At 40.1% G+C, this 19388-nt stretch overlaps 1 protein-coding gene across 14 annotated transcripts in view; it reads right to left on the bottom strand.

Moving 5' to 3' along the window:
• The window catches only part of CFLAR (CASP8 and FADD like apoptosis regulator), a 53525-nt gene that overhangs the window by 29712 nt on the left and 4425 nt on the right, over window positions 1-19388 (bottom strand). For 7 of the 14 annotated variants that reach the window (XR_003906531.1, XR_003906532.1, XR_003906530.1 and 4 more), the window contains exons 2-5: window positions 8411-8824; window positions 6110-6215; window positions 4083-4218; window positions 3149-3234 (exon numbers count right to left, since the gene is read on the bottom strand). Coding sequence is in view for 7 of the 14 variants with exons in the window: in XM_029934094.1 (XP_029789954.1) it covers window positions 3149-3234; window positions 4083-4218; window positions 6110-6215; window positions 8411-8772 (690 nt within the window). In the remaining 7 variants the exon portion in view is untranslated. Of the gene's footprint in view, window positions 1-571; window positions 594-3148; window positions 3235-4082; window positions 4219-6109; window positions 6216-8410; window positions 8825-11562; window positions 13057-14440; window positions 15160-19388 lie in introns of those variants that run through there. The other 7 variants (XM_029934091.1, XM_029934089.1, XM_029934090.1 and 4 more) reach the window with 7 other exon arrangements.

Here is a 19388-nt window from a genome sequence, read left to right on the forward strand (position 1 = left end):
AGTCACAGGAAAAAAAAGCACAGCCTAAGAAATATAATCAATCAATGATATTAGCTTGTATGGTGACAGAAGGTAGCTACACTTGTGGTAAAAGTAACAACATAACATATTGTATAAAATTGTCAAATCTCTATACTGTATACCTGAAACTAATGTAACATTTTGTGGCAACTATACTCAAAAAAAAAAAAAAAAAATAGTGGGAGTTCTAGCCCAGACAAACCTGGCTATGAATCCTGATTCTGCCACTTACTAGCTATGTAAGCTTGAGCAAGTTATTTAACCTCTATGTCTGTTTCTTTATCTTCAACACGAGGATCATAACAGTAGCCACCTTGTACATTTTTGTGAAGATTAAATGTAAACAAAGCATTTAGCACAGTGCTAGCATATGGAAGAGCTTAATAAATGTCCAGTTACTGTGTTTCTGTAATGCCTAGCTACACAGAAGCCACATATGGGCTTGGTTCTTAAAAGCCAGATATCAAAAAAAACAAAACAAAAACAAAAATCAACTACCAATTCTGAGGGCTAGAATGAAATTAATCAGAGAATGAAAGATTGAACCAACCCTTTCTCTTCTCAGATAACAGGTCCTTTGTAAGGTACATATACCACATACTCCCAACCATCTGATAGGTTCAGCTTTCAAATGACAGTTCTCCTCTGAAGCTATCCTAGCCAAAAGAGAGAAGTATACTATTCATTAAGCTGTGTCTGTAGCTAAGCCTGTGTGTCTAAATTAAAGAAAAGCATGTAAGTTGCTTTTATCACTAATACAGCAGACTTAGCCAGAGGCTGATAATACTACATAGAATTTGGAACCCCACACTGATGTGCATTCACATTACATAGCTATTAAAGAGATACAACATCAAAACAAAGCTGGATTTAAAAAGCATCATACTGCAGAGTGGCACAACTTTTTAGTCTATAAAATGTTGGTATCATGTGTCATTTAATGTCACTATAATTTTTAAAGTACTTTGCGCTCTTGTATGATTTTACATCCAGGTACTCACCTCCTAATTTTATGAGAAATATGCCAAAGCCATAAGCCACAGTGTCTGCTTACTAACTGAATGAATGATCAGGGTCACAGTTAATTACAGAAAATTCAGTGACATGTGACATATTTACATAGGTAGTAAATACAGTTACTCTCCTCAACAAAATAGAAAGACAATAGTAAAAATATGGCAAGCTTTTAACTGAGAGTTACCCTATAACTTCTATTAGATATACAATAGCAGAGAATGCTTAGAAAATCTGGATCTGAATCCTAAATCAATTTGGTTTCATGATTTGGTATTGTAGAAATTCAGAAAGACGAAAGTATATTTGATTCTTGAAAAAAAATGACAGATATGTCTCAGCTATGTCATAACCGGTATTAAATTTTTATCAAATATGCCATGGCATAGAGGAAGGAGCATGGACTGAGCCCAGTTCTGGTGGTAGGTAGAGGTGGGCAATCACTGAATGCACTTTAGGCCTAAATTTCCTTATTTGTTCAATGAGGGGGTTGAACAAAATATCCATTTTAGCTCTGAAATTCCATTGCTCAGGGGTATCTCTCACAGCTCACATTCTTCATGAAACTATATTACAGGGGTAGTTAATGTTTTCTTCAGACACTTTTATGAAAGTGTGTATAATTTAACTATGAAATTGCACTGTGGCCTGAGGCCTGACTACAAATTCCACATATCTTTATATGGGGGTGAGGATATTATACTAGAATTAACTCTTCAAGATAAAAAATTAACCAAGAAGAATTCTTGTAATACCTAACACAACAACCAGAAGTGACTATGTGATATTTAGGTTCACAACTCAATTACTCAATGATATCACTAAGTAATAAAAATACTTCTGTTGAAATCATAAAATAAGCCCAATAACAAGCAAATGCACAGAGAGATAAATACAAGTATATTTATTTTGAATCATTGTATTAAAACAAAAGACTGGAAACAATCTAAATACATACAAGAAAGGGCTATACACATTGTGATATACCCAAAAAGTAGAACCCTATGCACCCATTAAAAGCATTGACAAGGGGTGCTTGGGTGGCTCAGTCGGGTAAGCATCTGACTTCAGCTCAGGTCATGATCTCAACACTCCTGGATTTGAGCCCCACATCGGGCTCAGAGCCTGGAGCCTGCTTCGGATTCTGTGTGTGTGTCTCTCTCTCTCTGCCCCTCCTCCACTCTCTCTCTTTGTCTCTCAAAAATGAATAAATGTTAAAAAAAAAAAAAACTTTTTTTAAATAAAAAAATAAAAGCAATGACAAAATAGGGGTTGTCCCATATGATTCGTATGGAAAATTTCCAAGAATTCTCAGCTCAGGACAAGGAGCATAGTGTTCTACCATTTGCACAGAAAGAAAAAAAACAAAAATGAAATACGGTATGTATATAAACTGTCTCTGAATGTTTATAGAAGAAAATGGCTAACAACAGCTCCCTCTGGGGAAAGTAACTGGGGTAAGAGAAAACATACTTTAAAAAAATATTTTAGTACATTTTGAAATTTTTGTCCATAAGGATGCCCTATCTATTTATATTGAAAAAGCTAAATTTTCTAGGGGCACCAGGGTGGCTCAGTCAGTGAAGTGTCCAACTCCTGATTTCAGCTCAGGTCATGATCTCAAAGTTCGTGGTATCAAGTCCCACAGCCAGTTCTGCAGTGACAGCATGGAGCCTGCTTGGGATTTTCTGTCTCCCTCTCTCTCTCTCTGCTCCTCCCCCATGTACATGCACTCTTTCTCTCTCTCAAAACAGAAAAGTGAAATTTTCTAAAGAACAAATAAACTATGAAAAAAATGCTCAGTTGGGTATGCAGATACACAAACATGCATAGAAAAGACTAGAAGGAAATTTGCCAACATATCTTTAGATAGTAGGATAGAAGTGATTTATAGTTCTTCTTTTATATTTCTCTATATTTTCTAAATTATCTCAATGAACACATGCCAACTTTGTAATCATAAGAAGTTATACATATTTCAAAAACAAATGCACATTACTATCACATATTTTTCAGATATTAAATGACACCCATGCTCTGAAAATATGTGTATTTTTATCAGAGTTCTGAAACTGCTTCATGCTAGAATTCCATACATTTGCTCCAAACTCACCCTTAAGTTACATGAAGGGTCCTTAAGACTCAAATTTGGGAGAGACGCCTGGAGGGCACTTATATAACTTGTTTCAGCTCCTTGAGCTATAAGCAAGAGAAAGGTATTAAGATTTATAAGTTACTATCAAATGAATATTCAACAATGGTTCAGTTCAGGGTCAAGCATCATCTTTCAAAATATCCTAAACTATCTAACCACCTTACTAAATTCAAAATACCTCCCATTATCATTAAGAACGGACTAAAAATGTTACACCCATTGGTCATGGGGTAGGGGGTATCTGTAGATCACTGGGTTTCAGCTATGCCCTTTAGGCTGTGACCCTATGGTGGCAGTGGACTGCTAACAGAGCAACAGAGCCCATGCTGAGCCTGAGTCTAAAAGACAGGGGGGCAGGGTGGGAAAGGGGGCATGAGAAAGAAGGCCAATGTGAGTCTGGTCACCTTTATGGAGGGAGCAAAGGTGCCCTTTTCCATTGGGGTTTTGTGAAACTCAGGACACATGCAGGACAGCTATGGGATCCCAGTAACAGGATGAGACCCAGAATAGGATGGTGGTCAGGCCAAACATTGGGGCAGTGCAGCAAGGCCTAGCATATCTTCAAAAGTGTCCCCTTGAGGGTCCCTCATGCTTCCAGCCTGTGCATAAAATGAAGATGCAGACTATTTCATGAAGGCCAAGATATTAAGAACTTCTAGCAGCATTTTGCAGAGGTCTGAGACTCTCTGATTATGGGTGTGGAGTGATAAAGTCAACAGATCTGAGACATGAAAGATAGAAGGGTATGTGATCTCTAGCCATAGGCTAGTGGGGGCTGTGGACACTCAGGTTCTGTTCCCTCCACCCATCCAACAAATGAATCTTTATCAATCAAACCAAGTATGCCCAGGGTACTTTCCTTAGGCCACTGAGAGGCCAAAATTCTACTTACCAGACTGCTTGTATTTCTGGACTTTTCTCTTCAGGTCTATTCTGTGGATGTTCTTTAAGCATTTTTCTAATAAATCCAATTGATCTGGAGCAATCAGATTTAGTTTCTCCAATTCAATCACAAGATCCAGGAAACTCTAAGAGAGCCACCAAGAAGAAACAAATGTTAGTAAGGTAGACTGTTAAGCCCCAAAGGCAAACCTCAAGCTGTGTGATTTGTAACAGCAAGCAAATGTGAAAAGAGGAACCCATTCCATGATCTTCAGTGATCTTAAACCAGACTTCTCTGTTTCATAGTCCCTCCAGGGCCAGAAGCAAATTATACTCCTGGATTTTACTGGGAAAGAGGTGGTGGTAAGTCTTTTGGTGGACAACTTGTACCTAAGCTGGAGACACGAGTCAGTTTATGTCATCAAGAAGTACTGAGAGATGGGGCACCTGGCTGGCTCAGTCAGTAGAGCATACAACTCTTGATCTCAAGGTCATGAGACCAACCCCCACATTGGGCACGGAGCCTACTTAACAACAACAACAACAAAGTACTGGAGAGAGCCAGCCTAAAAATAAAATCCACCTGAGTTCATTCTGTTCCAAAAGCCTACTCTAGACTGAAAAACTCTAAGGGCGTTCCTAAAAAGGAAAAAGAGAAGATAGCTAGGAGAAAGCTTCTACTAGAAAAATCCCTGTGAGGCAGTTTTGAAGTTCCTAACATATTTAAAATTTTTTTAATGATTATTTATTTTTTTAGAGACAGAGAGAGAGTGCTAGTGAGAGAGGAGCAGAAAGAGAGGGAGACACAGAATCTGAAGCAGGCTCCAGGCTCTGAGCTGTCAGCACAGAGTCCAATGTGAGGCTCCAATCCAAAACCATGAGATATGACCTAAGCCAAAGTCAGACACTTAACCGACTGAGCCACCCAGGCACCGGAGAAGTTCCTAAAATATTTTAATCAATGCTGACTCTGGGAGTATGAGAAGGCAAAATTAAAAAGTTAGGGTATACTGCTACTTACTTAGGCCACAGAGATTATGAAAGAACTATATTTCATAAATAAGCAGTGCTTTGGATTTTATTTCCCCTCTGCTTAGTATTTAGTTACTGAGGTGCTGTATTTATTTTTTTAATAATCATCATCATGAAATTAATATAAGTGATTGGCAGATAAGTTGACTCAAGGACACCAAAAGAAGTTCTATGTTTTCATTTTCCTTCCCATTTGATGCATTTGATGGTGGGGACATATAGTCACCCTATATTCGTAGATTTCAGAAACAAAACTACAATTATTATGGAACATGAGGAAATTTTCAAGCAATGATTTACCAGAGTCCTCAAAGACAGGTCCTTTAAGAACATATTTTCATATTCTAGAGACCTGAGGTTTTCCTGGCTTGTCCTTAGTTCAGCAGTACCACATGGGACAGACAATTTAAAGGTTTTCCAGAATTGCAACATCCCTGAGATCTTGATTCCTACCTACTTTCCAATCCCAAATCTCTACTTTTGTCATTCCCTGGATACCTGAGTCATAAGTACCTTCTCCCTCCCTACCTCCGCGTTCAGCCTAATGACCTCACACTGACCTCAAGCTAGTTGAGAGGAAATAGATGGCCATGGGAGAGCAAGATGAGAGTGAGTTTGAGGTAAAAAGATATACTTTTCTCATTTCCTACTTTCACTCCCACCTTGGGTCTCCCTATTCAAGTGCCTACTTCCCTCTCTCCACATACTATAGAGCACCCTTCTCCTTCTAAAATTTTTTTTAATGTTTTATTTATTTTTGATGCAGAGAGAGACAGAGTATGAGAGGGGGAGGGTCAGAGAGAGAGGGAGACACAGAACCGGAAGCAGGCTCCAGGCTCTGAGCTAGCAGTCAGCACAGAGCCTGACGCGGGGCTCGAACCCACGAACATGAGATCTGACCTGAGCCGAAGCCGGAGGCTTAACCGACTGAGCCACCCAGGCGCCCCACACCCTTCTCCTTCTGATAGGCCTTTGGGAACATGAACCAGGAAAAAGAATACTCACCTTATCCCTGGGTACCCTGCTTTGGCCTATATAATCCCTCATGAGGAAAAGTAATGAGGACACATCAGATTTTTCCAAATCCTCACCAATCTCTGTCATTAGCACCCTGCAAACCAGACAAGTTGTTTTTTTTAGTAAATTCAGATACCAATCCTAGTGAAAACATCAAAGACCTATGCTTCTACAATGCAAATTGCTTAAAAGACTAATTCAGGACCCCGTTTGAATATGCACCTTCATAAAACAGAAAGCCCAGACCACACCAGGAAGAGATCTTAAGGGAACTCAAAAAGGAAATGCATCCTTCCCCCTACTTTCAATAAGAGATAGTACCTCTCTTTCCAACTAACTGTTCTATAAACAACTCAGAGAATAAAAACTTCCCTGAAGAATCCCCTAGCACCCCCAGATGTTATGATGAAATAAGCAAAGAACATATATGACTAAGATGAAAGACAGAAAGAGAACTTGAAGCAGTCTTGTCTTCTCCATCTTACAAGCCCCAGGGGATGAGGATGCTGCAGATCCAGGAACCGTGATCTGAGTCACAAGCTTCTAAAGCAAGCTTATACCTGGGATATCCTGGCTCACTCCTGACCTCAAAGGGTAAAAGGCATCTAGATCCTGGGGATTATGACCATAGATGTTTTTGTCTACAAAGCGTCGCCTGACTCAGTCACCTCTGCTCCATTTAGACCCACCATCACATTTTTTCTGGGCTCTGAGGACATCCTGTGGTTGGCATTATTGCCTTGACATTGTCATCACTTCTTTAGAGAGCTGTTTTCCCAATTAGGCTCTCAGATTCTTAAGGACAGAAGATGCTTTGTTCATTTTACTCTAATGCTTACTACATACCTGGCATATATTGATGCCCACTCTTACCCAAAAGAGTCCACTGATAAGATAAATCAGTAAACCTAGCATTCCCTTCCACTACCCAGAGACCCTAGGGAACTGCCTAGACTCACATTAGCAAGGAGACAGGAAATGAAGAGTGCCCTAACTTATTCACTGAAACCCAGCGCCTCTGAAAAGTTTTAAGAACATATTGACGTTACGATGGTTGAAGGGGTAGAAGATGAACAATAAAATAAACTCTCTCACTTTTTTGTTTTTGTCTTTGTTTTTAAGTAGCCATCACGGGACTTGAACTTACAACCCTGAGATCAAGACCTGAGCTAAGACTAAGAGTTGGATGCTTAACCAACTGAGCCACTCAGGTGCCCCAATAATAATAAACTCTTGCATTTATAGAGGGATTCACAGTTTTAAAAGTACTTCACATACTAAATTATCACAATTGATCTTCACCAACAATCTTGTGAAATCAGGTATTATTATTTTTAGCTTTACAAGTAGGAAAACAAAGTTCCACCCGGTGTTAGTGGCTGGCTCAGCCTATATGGCCTATAATTGGTATTGCTGGAACTTGAAACAGGCCTCCAGACCAGGCCTCTGACACTTTGCAAGGGCCGTGCTGCTTTCAACTCTCTTTAAAACAGTTATCAATAACACACATCTTCTCCAAATACACACCATTGATATAACTAAAGGCTGGTGGTCTGAATAAAAAGGAACCATTTATTTAAGGTCACAAGTTATCTTCCTTTCTCCAGAAATGCAGGCTTTCTTATGGCTTCTGTGCTGCTCTCAGCCTCTAAGAGAGTAGTTTGTTAACAAGAGGAAAGAATAACTCAGATGGTTTCAACTAAAGGGAACTCCAAGGACCATCCCTCTCTGAACTGGAGGAGGTCTACAGTTATTTAACTGATGAGATGTTTGCTCAGCACCCCTGCCCGACTGAGCCTTTGTGGGCAAAGACCCCAAAGAAATTCACAGAAAGGGAGTCCACCTCACTAAGCTCCTCAGAAGGGGAAAGACCAATGGGGACTCAGGAGGGATCACAGAGTTCTACAAAGGCAGGAAAATCACTGTCAGACTTGTTATTTCCTTTCTCAGTACCGGAATTTGCCAGTCTGACATCACAGACCGCTACAGATCCCACAGACAGAGGACGGCAAGAATTACTAGTTCTTAGTTGTTCTATCCATCAGGCAAACACACACTACCCAGCCCTTCCACTTGCTTTATGATCTTCTACCCAGTTACATTAAGTGAACATTTTCTAAGAATTCAAAGACTTCAAAGGAATGAAGTAACATCATAAGGCAGTCGAATCTGTGGGCACAGGAAATAATGTGTTTGCTTTTTTTACTGTTTTCATGTCTATTGTTCATAAGTCCAGACCACCTCACTCCCTCCCACCAGGTCCAGGCTTGGGAAAGGATGATGAATTACCTATAGCCTGAAAAAAGCTGAGGGTGCCTGAGCAGGTGCGCCTCCACTGTCCTTCTGTCCATCTTCAAGATCCGCTTGAGCAAGTCAAACCGCCTCACTCTGTAGAGTAGCTCAGCCAAGCCCATGCCAGACAGCTTTCCTCTCTCATTTAAAATATCCAGAAGCTGTCTGACGTTAAGGGGAACAATATCTGCAGCAATGTCCCGGCACAAAAAAAGAATCATTTCCTTCTCGTCTTCATCAAGGGCCTCTTCAACCTTGTAGATGACTTCAGCAGACATCCTGTGCAGTGTCATTCCAAGGAAATGCAATAATAAAACTCCACTCCGGTCAACAAAAGACCATGAGGCTGCTGACTTCATTTCTGATAGTTTTCTTCATTTCTTTCAAAATCCCCTTTCCAATGGAGGAGTTCTGTGGTTAAAAGGGAATTTTTTTAAATCCTCTTATCAAAGTAACTTATGCCTAACATTCACAGTATAGGTTCCTCCTTTCTTGGTCTCTCTAACCTAGTAGATTAAACTTCTATTGTTAAGCCTATAAGAAGCTATCCTCGGTAGACAGAGCAACTGATTGAAAAACCCAGACAGACAAAGAAGATAACCTACATTTTAAAGGAAATGAAACCAGAAACAAATTATTTCCCAAAAATTCCACAGGCTTTATCAGAATTTATAAGAATGTAAAATATGGTAAGAAGAAAATCATAAATGATGAAATGGCATGTGAATAACCTTGGTGGGAGGAAGAAGAAAAAGCCCAATGACAAGCAGCTAACTCAACTAGAAAAACTGGTGTCACAGGGTTAACTCCCACTTTCGGTGACCCTAACCAGATAGGTTTAAACAAAAGCAGGTCTTGACAAGAGACCTTCTGCAGGGTGTCAGAACTACTCCACCCATTTTCTCCAGTTGTCTCCTTCTATAAAGTCCCTCATTTATACCTACAAGCAGAAACCTTCCCTGTCATCCTCTCAAAGTCTCAGGTCATTTTCACAACTTCATCATGAATGCTCATAGGACCTGCCACTTTATCTGAACAAAGGCCTTGCCTAGTTTGAATCACTGCTTCAGGCCCTGAGCCCATGGAAGTGCCAGAGGCCCCTTACTCAACACATTGCTTCATGTCAGCAACTATCACCAGAGTTCCTGATGGTATCAGTGGAAGGAAAGAAGTAGAACAGAAAATCTGGAGAAAGAACTTGGTCCCAGGGCTGGACTTGGGTAGGAGAAATGGGAGGTCATGCCATGGATGGATGACCTCTTAATTTTTTTCCATTGAAATTCAATCTATTCTCTTTCAAAATTTAAGGTGCATATGGCAGTCACTGTCTATTCTATTCTAAAGTGTCATAGCTATATTTTATGTTAAATAAACTCTTGCGTTCTGAAAAAGTATCTATTTCTATCAGAGAACATTAAAACACATAATTTTCTGTCTATTTTTATCAGAGAACATTAAAAAACATATAATCTCACTAAGTTGTTAACTATTACTATGTATTTGTGTACAAGTATATTTATAGGTTTTTTTTTCTTTCTTTTTTCTTTTGGAGAGAGACAGTGCAAGTGGGAGAGAGGGGAGTGGGAGACAGGAGGGAGAAAGAGCGAGAGAGAGAGAGAGAGAGAGAGAGAGAGAGAGTCTTAAGCAGGCTCCACGCTCCGCACACAGCTCCGCACGAAGCTCAAACCCACAGCCCTGGGACCATGACCTGAGCTAAAGTCAAGAATGGGTGCTCAACGGAATGAGCCACTCATGTGCCCCATGTATATTTTTGTATTATTTTTCGAGCTGTATTTAGTGAAAAGAGCACTGAAGATATTTTATTTATGTACAATTTCAGCCCATAATTGATTTAAGGTATCTTATAATAACAACACTAAGTACAAGAAATATTTTATAGGAGAATAAGGGGTGGGGGAATTCGCTTAAAAAATATTAGGTTATAAAGTTAAAATGAAAAAGAAAAGGAAAATTAAAATGGGCTGGAAGGATAGAGAATACAAAGCAAATATGCAGACCAGAAAAGCCTAAACAGATTTTAGTGGACTGTGAATTTGTCCCCGAGTTTCCTGGCAGTCACAGCCAAAAAAAAAAAAAAGGCATATGGGACATTTTTTTGTTCTTACTGTCAAAGACAAAATAGATTCTTAGAGTAAGTATAATTTCCCTAGAGATCCAGAGTTCCCCATCAACAAAAATATTAGTAAGTTCTTCAGTGTAGGAAAGTAACAAAATCAAATTTACTTTAATTTTTGTTTTATTTTTCAAAAATCTAAAATATTTTGTTTTAGAGTAGATCATTCATTTATATACTTCACACTGGCCTTCCCACAACCAGGCTAACTGGGAGAGTTCTTAATAAAAATAGACATTTTACTTAATGTATGCTTGCTAATAGGTATTCATGCGTCTATGCCAATCTCATGCACGTTCACCCAAACTTCACTTAAATGTAGCCACTGTGAAGGACTGGGGAAATAAAATTTACTAAATGATTGCTCGATGAAAGTGGAAAAACTGGCACTCAGACTTTTTTTTTTTTTAGAGAGAGAAGGAGACAGGGAGAGGTGCAGAAGGAGGGAGAAAGCACCCAGAACAGGCTCCATGCTCAATGTAGAGCCTGACACCGGGCTTGATCCCACAACCCTGGAATCATCACCTGAGCTGAAATCAAGAGTCAGATGCTTAACCAACTGAACTATCCAGGCACCCCTACTTTACTTTTTGTAATCTGAAAGCTTAATAACAATTTTATGTGTTTCAGAGACCCTAAGTCTATACTTTATTCAGGGGCTAACAATACTTTAACCTAACTTCTAGCTTCCATGAAAGGGAGTCAAGTACTTCTTTTTCTATTGACTGAAACTCATAATTTTGTTAGTAGTTGTTATAAGGGAACCTATAAAATATTCATACACGCTAGATGGCATAAAATAAGGATGAGGTCATTAAACACAAGAGAAATAAATGAGATGTTATCCAAATTCATCAGACATATCTGAAAAAAAAAAGCCAAAGAGAACTCTAGAAATCAAATGTACAATTCCATTTTTAAAAATAGTAGTCAACTTTTGGAGTTCATAGTTATTATGATGTAATAATGCTGTCAAGAGTTAACAAAATTAGATAATCATTTTTAAAAATATTACCTGCTCAGTTTGTTCCCTCCAACCATGACACCAGGACTGTTTTCTACCAGTCACGCACGCTCGGCAAGCAGACTGGCATGCTGTCTTTCCTCTGTACTAATGGAGGTATAGTTTGGCAGCAAAATCCAAATTACTCAGTGGTAGCATCTGGCATATTCAGAAAAAATATCAAAAGGAAAACTACAGATCCCATGCTGAGTCAAGCCAACATGCAGCAAAATGCCAGTGTGTATGTTAGGGTGATGTTAAGGCAGTTTAGTGTAGCTAAAGGTGACAGGCACTTGAGAAAGGGGAGCATAGAAGGAAGAAGTAAGGCTAGAGTTCAAATAATCACTACTTTGTTGGGGTTTCTTTTAAGCCCAAAGCAAGAAATTAACATAAAAATTGCTCTCAGACTAAGGAAGTCTATTAGATCTTCCGAGGCAAATTCAAAACCACCCCAGAAAGCTACCTTCACCACCCAGGGCATGTGAGACATCCATTCTGCTGGAGGCAAGTTCATGATTTAAAATTACCATGTACAAAAATAAAAATCACCATGACAGTAGACAACACAAATAAAATTCACATCTGAGGAACCTATATCTGAAAGAATTCAAATAAGTATGAAAATAATTCCCCCAAAATGAGGAAATTTTCTGTAATATAATAGGCCAAATCAATGAATCAGTGGCAACTTTGTCCCTCAGGGGACATTTGACAATATCTTGAGACGTTTTTAATCAGGGTGGTGCTACTGGCTCCAGAGAACAGAGGCCAGGGATGCTGCCTAACCTCTCCCAATGTACATTCCCCACAATGAGGAATTACCCAACCATAAACACCAACAGTGCCAAGATTGAGAAACTCCGCTCTAGATAATCTTAAAAACAACTGGCCATCAAAGACCCACAAATGAATTTATAAATTCATATATGTCTAATAAAAAAATTTTTTTAAATTGCCATGGACTGTGGCAAGCTGATTTTAAACGTATGTTAAGGAGGAGAACGTCTAAAAATAGCCAGTATAAGTTCCAAGAACAACCTTGCCTTCCCAGATATCAGGGTTTTATACAAATGTAATAGGTACAGAGGATATATAATAAAGCAACCAATACGCAGGTGAGAACTCAGAAATCAATCCACACCCAGATGACCGAGGTGGTCCTGCAAATCAACAGAGAAAGGACATTCGTGTCCAGAAATAGTGCTGGGTCAGCTGGTTATCCAATACACACAGGGAGAGACTGAGATCCTATCCTCCTATGATTTACAAATCAATTCCACATGGACTAAAGTCCTGGTTTTATCATTCTAAATGAAAATCTATAACCTCCGATTATAAAAGGATTTTATAGACATAAAAAGCACACATTTTTAAAAATGAAAAAGATTAAAAATAAATAAAAATGAAAATGATTAAATACAGATGGAGAAGACAAATGCATCATATTTAATTAACAAAGAATTAGTATCCAGAATATAGACAGCATTTCTTCAGGGGCGCCTGGCTGCCTCAGTCAGGAGAGCATGTGGCTCTTGATCTCAGGGTTGTTGGTTCGAGCCCCACAATGGGTGTAGAGACTACTTAAAATTTTTGAGAAAGAAAGAGGGAGGGAAGAAAGGGAGGGGAGGAAAAAAGGAAGGAAGGAAGGAAGGAAGGATTTCTGCAAATCAGTAAGTATAAGACAAGCAACCCAAGGGGAAAATAGGCAACAGGCACTTCCCAGAAAAAAAAAAAAAAATCAAATAGCCACTAACCATATGAAAAGATACTTGAGCCATAACAGTGGTCAGCAAAATGCAAATCGAAACTACAATGAGATATTACTTCACTTCAGTTAAATGCTAGTATCTGTTACCAAGTGTCAGAGAAATATAAAATCCCCATCATTACTAAAGGAACCATAAATTAGTAAAGCCACTTTGAAGAACAATTTGGCAGTATTTGGTAAAGATAAAAAAACCATATATTACTCTATGACATGAAATTTTCATTTCTAAATAAATAACCCTTAAAAACTCTCAGACAGGTATACACACTATACAGCCCTGAAAAGGAATGAACCAGAACTACATGAATCTCACAAACAAGACACAAAACAACAAAACAAATATTTTTGCTGAAGCAAAAAGTAAGTTGCTAAAGCATACATGCCATATGATTAATTCACATTAAGATCCTAAATGTTAAAAATAATATCATACATTGTTTAGCAATGTGTGTGTATATCTGTGTGTGTAGTGAAAATATTAAAACACACATAGTAATAATAAACACTGAATTCAAAAAAGTAGTTTCCATTACAGGATTAATGGAATGTGACTAGCTAAAAATGTACAGGGGAAATGACAAAATTTGTAACATTTTACTTTATAAGCAGAGAAACAGGTTTACAGATATCAAAATAAATGTGCCTCATACCACATTCTCTGACTACAGTACAGTAAAATTAGAAAACTCTGATGAGCCAAGGGGAAACCCTATACATTTTCAAAGTAAAAAATAGTTTTTTCTCTTCCACACCCAGCCTTTATCAGTTCAGTTAACAAGTACTATATAAAGAAGATAAAGGTATAGGGAAGGAGGGGGAGAAGCAGAGCATGCTGTACAGAAACCAACTTCCAGCATTCAGAATGCTTTTAGAGTTTCCTTGGTGCATATACAGATAAACATTAGAACAAGAAATCCTAGAGGCATCCCAAAGTTATCCTCCAAAAGAACAGGTCAGATTTTAGTCAGCACTGTTCAAAGATGGGGGGGCGGGGGTTGGGAGGAGGTGGTAGGTAGAATGAGTTATTTAGAGTTCTATGAAAGGACAGTGCTCACTGCTTGCCAGCTGCACCCCCCTCCCCAATACCACTGCCTGAGCTGCCTAGCTCAGCACTCCACTCACCTTCTTAGAAGTCACTGGCAGGTGCTGAGGGACAAAGGGGCGATTCAAGCCCAACTCTTTTTCTTTCTTGCTTTCAAATGCCCAGTCCTCCTGATCAGTTAATATTCTGTCAGTTTGGTTTCCTTCTACTGTTTTAAGTAGTTCACCTTCTCTCGCCAGACAAAACTGGCATCTGGGTATATTTTCTAAAATCTGTTAGAAATCCCCCTTTTCTTTCCTCCCCTTACTGGCAAATTCTAGTTTAATTCTTCTTTTCCACACCTACACAAAATCTCCACAGTGCTTCAAACTGTCCCCAGTCTTCACAACCGAAGCAACTAAGACCGGTTCCAGTTTCACTTCTCGCGTGGAAGTCATGGGACGGTTGCCATTTAAAATACTAAACAAAACTGATGTCACCAGAGTTAAAATCCACAGCACTGACTAATAAAAGGGAGAGTATCAGGTTCTAGAAACAAAAATCACTCCAGGTATTTTCAGCAGAAATACATGTAATACAGGTGCTTACACAACTGTTGCAAGGGTTGGAGGAAAGGGCTCTTGCCTGAGCTTCCTATAGCATGCAGAAAGACCTTGTTTCAGCCAGGGCAGTGGGGAATCAGGAGGCCGTCACTGGGAGTGCTGGGCTCACCTGCATGGGAGCGACCCAGATACCAGAAAGCAGCCGACCACCCCACCTGCCTCCAAGACCTCTAAAGCTGGTGACCAGACACCGCAACTGCTGCTGCGCAAATCCCTCCCTCACCCCCACAGTGCCTGCCAACAGAGAAACTAAGAAAAGCAGCCTAGCTATTGGCTACCTCGCTTCTGTTTACAAGTCTTGCCTGAAGGCACCTAGTTGGCAGAACTTAGTTGACATCCCAATTGTAAGGGAGTCTAGGAAATGCAGTGTGTAATGTTCCATCCTCTAGACAGAGATGGGAATGAGTCCTGAGCACCAACTGAACTTAGCCACCACAGAAGGATAATCTATGAGGACATTTATATCTTCTTTGTGATTAAATCCTGGGCAAGGACCCCAGTGCCTGACTCATAGTAGGCACTCAATTAGTATTTGTTGAATAATCAGTGAATAAATGGAGTCTTCACAAGTTGCTACCAGGTAATGGCCTCACTTCCTTTTCTCCCTGGACTGGACCTAGAGCACATGAGAACATTCTCTGACCAGCATCTGCAATTATCTTGCCCTTTTGCCTCCTGACCACCAGCTCTTTGGCTCCTGATTTGCCAGAACTTTCCAATTTTAGCACTAAAAGTCCTGTGTCATCAGGAAACCCCTCAATCCTGGGCAAACCAGGATGGTTGGCCACCCCAGCATCCCATGTGAGCCTCCTCCACCCATACATTTAAAGTAGCATATCATGCCAAGGAGAGAGGGAAAGATCACACCAAACCCTTGTGGCTTTCAACCTGACCTGGCCCCTTCTGTTACTCAGCAATTGCTTTCACGGGGACCTTGGTCAGCTCCTTCTCCACAGCAGCCTGACAGCTCTGACTTTCACCACCTACTGGTGCTATTCCTCAACAGTTGACCCTGCCATTTATCAGGAGTAAGTTCCCACAACCTTCCACCTTCCCACTGCGGGGCCAGCACCTGCTGCCCTTCACCTTGCCAGGGCCATCCACCCCATACCCCCTATGCCATCTGTCTCTGTGAGCCTCTACAAATGCTCTCTCATCAACCTCTCTCCACCTCCAGCCTATAAACATGTTCAAGTCTCTCCCATCTTTAAAAAAAAAAAAATTTTTTTTTTAAAGTCCTTAAGCCTAAGATCCCAAGGCCAACCACCCTTTCACTTTATTTCCCTTCACATGAGGCTGGAACCTTATGAAGGAAGAGTCTGCACTCAGTGCTTCAACTCCCACAACTTCAGTTCACTCCTCAATATGCCCCTATCTGCATCCTCCCTCCCACTATCTCCCTTACATAACGACACTCCGTGCCAAGCCATACTGGAACCTAAGGCGAAAGGAAAATCAGTAATACTGATGCTGTCTCTATTTTAAATTTTGATCTATTGCTCACTGTGACTTTTTTGCATTAATGTCATTTTTTTCAAAATATTATATTAAAAGATGTATCTTGATTGCTGAGTTTTTGAGCAGCCTCTTAAATGTTATGCCTGAAACAAGTGCCTTACTCGGCTCACTCTAGTATCCCAGTCCTGCTGACAGTGTTCTTGTAGGGGACTTCATGACCGCCTAGTGGCTACATCCAAAGTCACTTTAAGCCCTCTTTTACCTGGGCATGCTACTCCATTTGAGTAGCATCTGCTGCTGATTAATCCCTCCTGGAAACTCTTCTTTGGCTCATCTCAGACCACAACACCCTACGCAATCCCTCCCTAACCTTCTCTGATCCTCAGTACCCTCTTGCAGCAACTTCTCCCAGCAACTATCTCCTGGCAACTATCTCTCACCCAGACTTTTCCACTGGCCTTTCTGTTCTCCATGCCTATAGTCTCAATGCCTCCAAATCGACCTCTATCAGAATGAACTTTATAAAGTTCAGGCTTGTATTAAGTCATTTTCCTATTTTAAATCTTACAATGACGCCTCATCTCCCACTACAAATTCCAATTTTCTTTGCATTCAGGGCCCCTTGTGGTCCAGCATCTGTCTTCATCTCTCATTAACACACAACTTCGCACATTTGGCTTCAACCTAATCTCAACACGGAGTTCTTCCCCATGCCTCTGTTCCTTTTCTTAGACTGCCCTCTTACACTTACATGTCCAGCAGAAAAAAACAAACAACAACAACAAAACCCTTCTCAGCTTTCAGGGCAGGCTGAAGCATCTCTTACTGTGCAAAGCTTTCCTGGGAAAAGCACACACAGACTTGGCCAGTAACGTTTTTGTATCATCACAGTACTATGAACCTACCTCCCTGGTACCCAGCATTAGCCCCAATAGGTGACAGTAGAGTGTGGTTAGCTTAAGTCAGGCTTCTCAATCTTTCTCATAGGATGTCAATTTTGCCTCCAAACCATCTGGTATCTAAAGCACATAACATTCTCTGTAATCATTAACTCAGCCACCGGCATAACTGGTTCCCATTATACCTTGACCTATCCAAAGACATACTGAATATCCCATTCTTTGTAGTGGCTCTGTATATGAAGCAAGGTCATGGCGTGGCATGAAAACAAACAGACAAACAAATGTGGTCACAATATGAAAGCAAATGTAATTTCCCAGAAACACCATGAAACTGGACAGTGATGGAGAAAAACCAGCCTTGCCAGCTGCAGAAAGTGGCTTGCAAACCTGGAGTTTTCAGGTGTCTGGAAATCCCCACTGAAATATGAACATAAAGTCCCCGAGAGAGTCAGCCAGAAAATACCGAAAAAATTAAGGAGAGGGGGTTACATGATCCTGGGCAAAAGAGAATGTAGCCATCTCACGGGAGTTCTGAAACCTAACAGAACCCACCTTCCTCCTGTTTGTGTACAGAATCTGTGGAGGTGGCAGTGTGTAACAGTTCAAGCAGCTAATATAATGAACCCATCTTTCCTCCTCCATCTGAGGCATTTTAAGCCTAAGAGAGTGCATGAAATGCATATTTAAGGTCTATAAATATAATAGATCTATAAATAAAGATCATCATGTGGTTCCTGATTTCTGGAATGAGGTAGATACATACTCAAACATCGTCTAGATGACCATGTACTGAGGCTGAGCCATAAACACTCCAATTTGAGATGTCACTGACCACTGTTATGTGTTAGTAGCTGAAAATATATATTAAAACATGATTTGGCTTCACCGGCCATGCACTTCAATCATAGAAAATTGTTTACAAACAATAGATAATCTCAATTATAAAAAGACATAAAATTGGAAGATTTTTTTTTTAACATTTTTTTCTTTTTTTAAATAGGCTCCACACCCAACATGGGGCTTGAACTCACAATCCTGAGATCAAGACCAAAAGTCTCATGCTCTACTGACTGAGCCAGCCAGGTGTTCCCCTAGAAGATATTTTTATGAAGTTCTTTAATGAAGCTCAGGCCCACGACTCTCAGGGAAGCTCCCTCAAATACCAACATAACATTACCGCCAATCACCTCCTTGTTTTATAATAGTTGCATAGAAGCTGCAGAAAATGAGGAGATGGAAGAACCATAGAATAAGAAAGGATCTAGATATAAAGGAGATTATAAATCATCTAATCAGATATAAAAACATGAACAGAATCACCAGGGGCAATAAATATAAATCCATTTAGTGCAATGGCCCACTCCATCTTAACCAAAGTTAAATTTCCACAAGGGCAAACTTCTCCTACTTAGTCCAAGCACCTAAGAGTAACTCCCCAAGAATATCTAAGAGTTCTGCCCGACCGGTAATTAACTGATTGCAAATAGATATCTCCATGTTCTCTGGACAGTGCTTTTCTGTCCTAACCTCTTTGCTCAAGCATTTGCCTCCATTTGAAAAACTCCTCCCTTCTTCCCAGTCTCTGCCTATTGAAATTCTATCCCAACTTTCAAAACTTCTCTTCCATAAGCTTATCTTGATCCCCAGAGTCAAGTCATCCACTGCCTCATAGCACTGTTTTTACTGTTCTCTGGCATTTGTCTTATTCTAGTTGGGTACGTGTCATATGTGGTGAGGTCCTTGAGGATTGGTAGGTTCTCATTCACCTTCATTAGGCTGTGGTGAGCCCTGGTCAGGCCTGCCAAAAACAGACTGGTCACCAGGATGCAGCTCCAGCACGCCTGAACGTGTGTAATGCCTACTCATCCTTTCACAATGTACAAGGAAGCAAGATGGAACTGGTGTTGGAGCAGATATAATACTTGGAACCTGGTTGGTAGATCCCGGAAACAGATTGTGAAAGGTAGCTTTTGCAAATATAAGGGGTAACAATGCTGTTGGTTAAGAGTGGCTTAAGGGTGATTTGTAAAACGCTGGGTGCACCCCCATCACAGCACTGCCTATGA

This window comes from Suricata suricatta, chromosome 3, assembly GCF_006229205.1.
Source record: "Suricata suricatta isolate VVHF042 chromosome 3, meerkat_22Aug2017_6uvM2_HiC, whole genome shotgun sequence".
Taxonomy (NCBI): Eukaryota; Metazoa; Chordata; class Mammalia; order Carnivora; family Herpestidae; genus Suricata; species Suricata suricatta.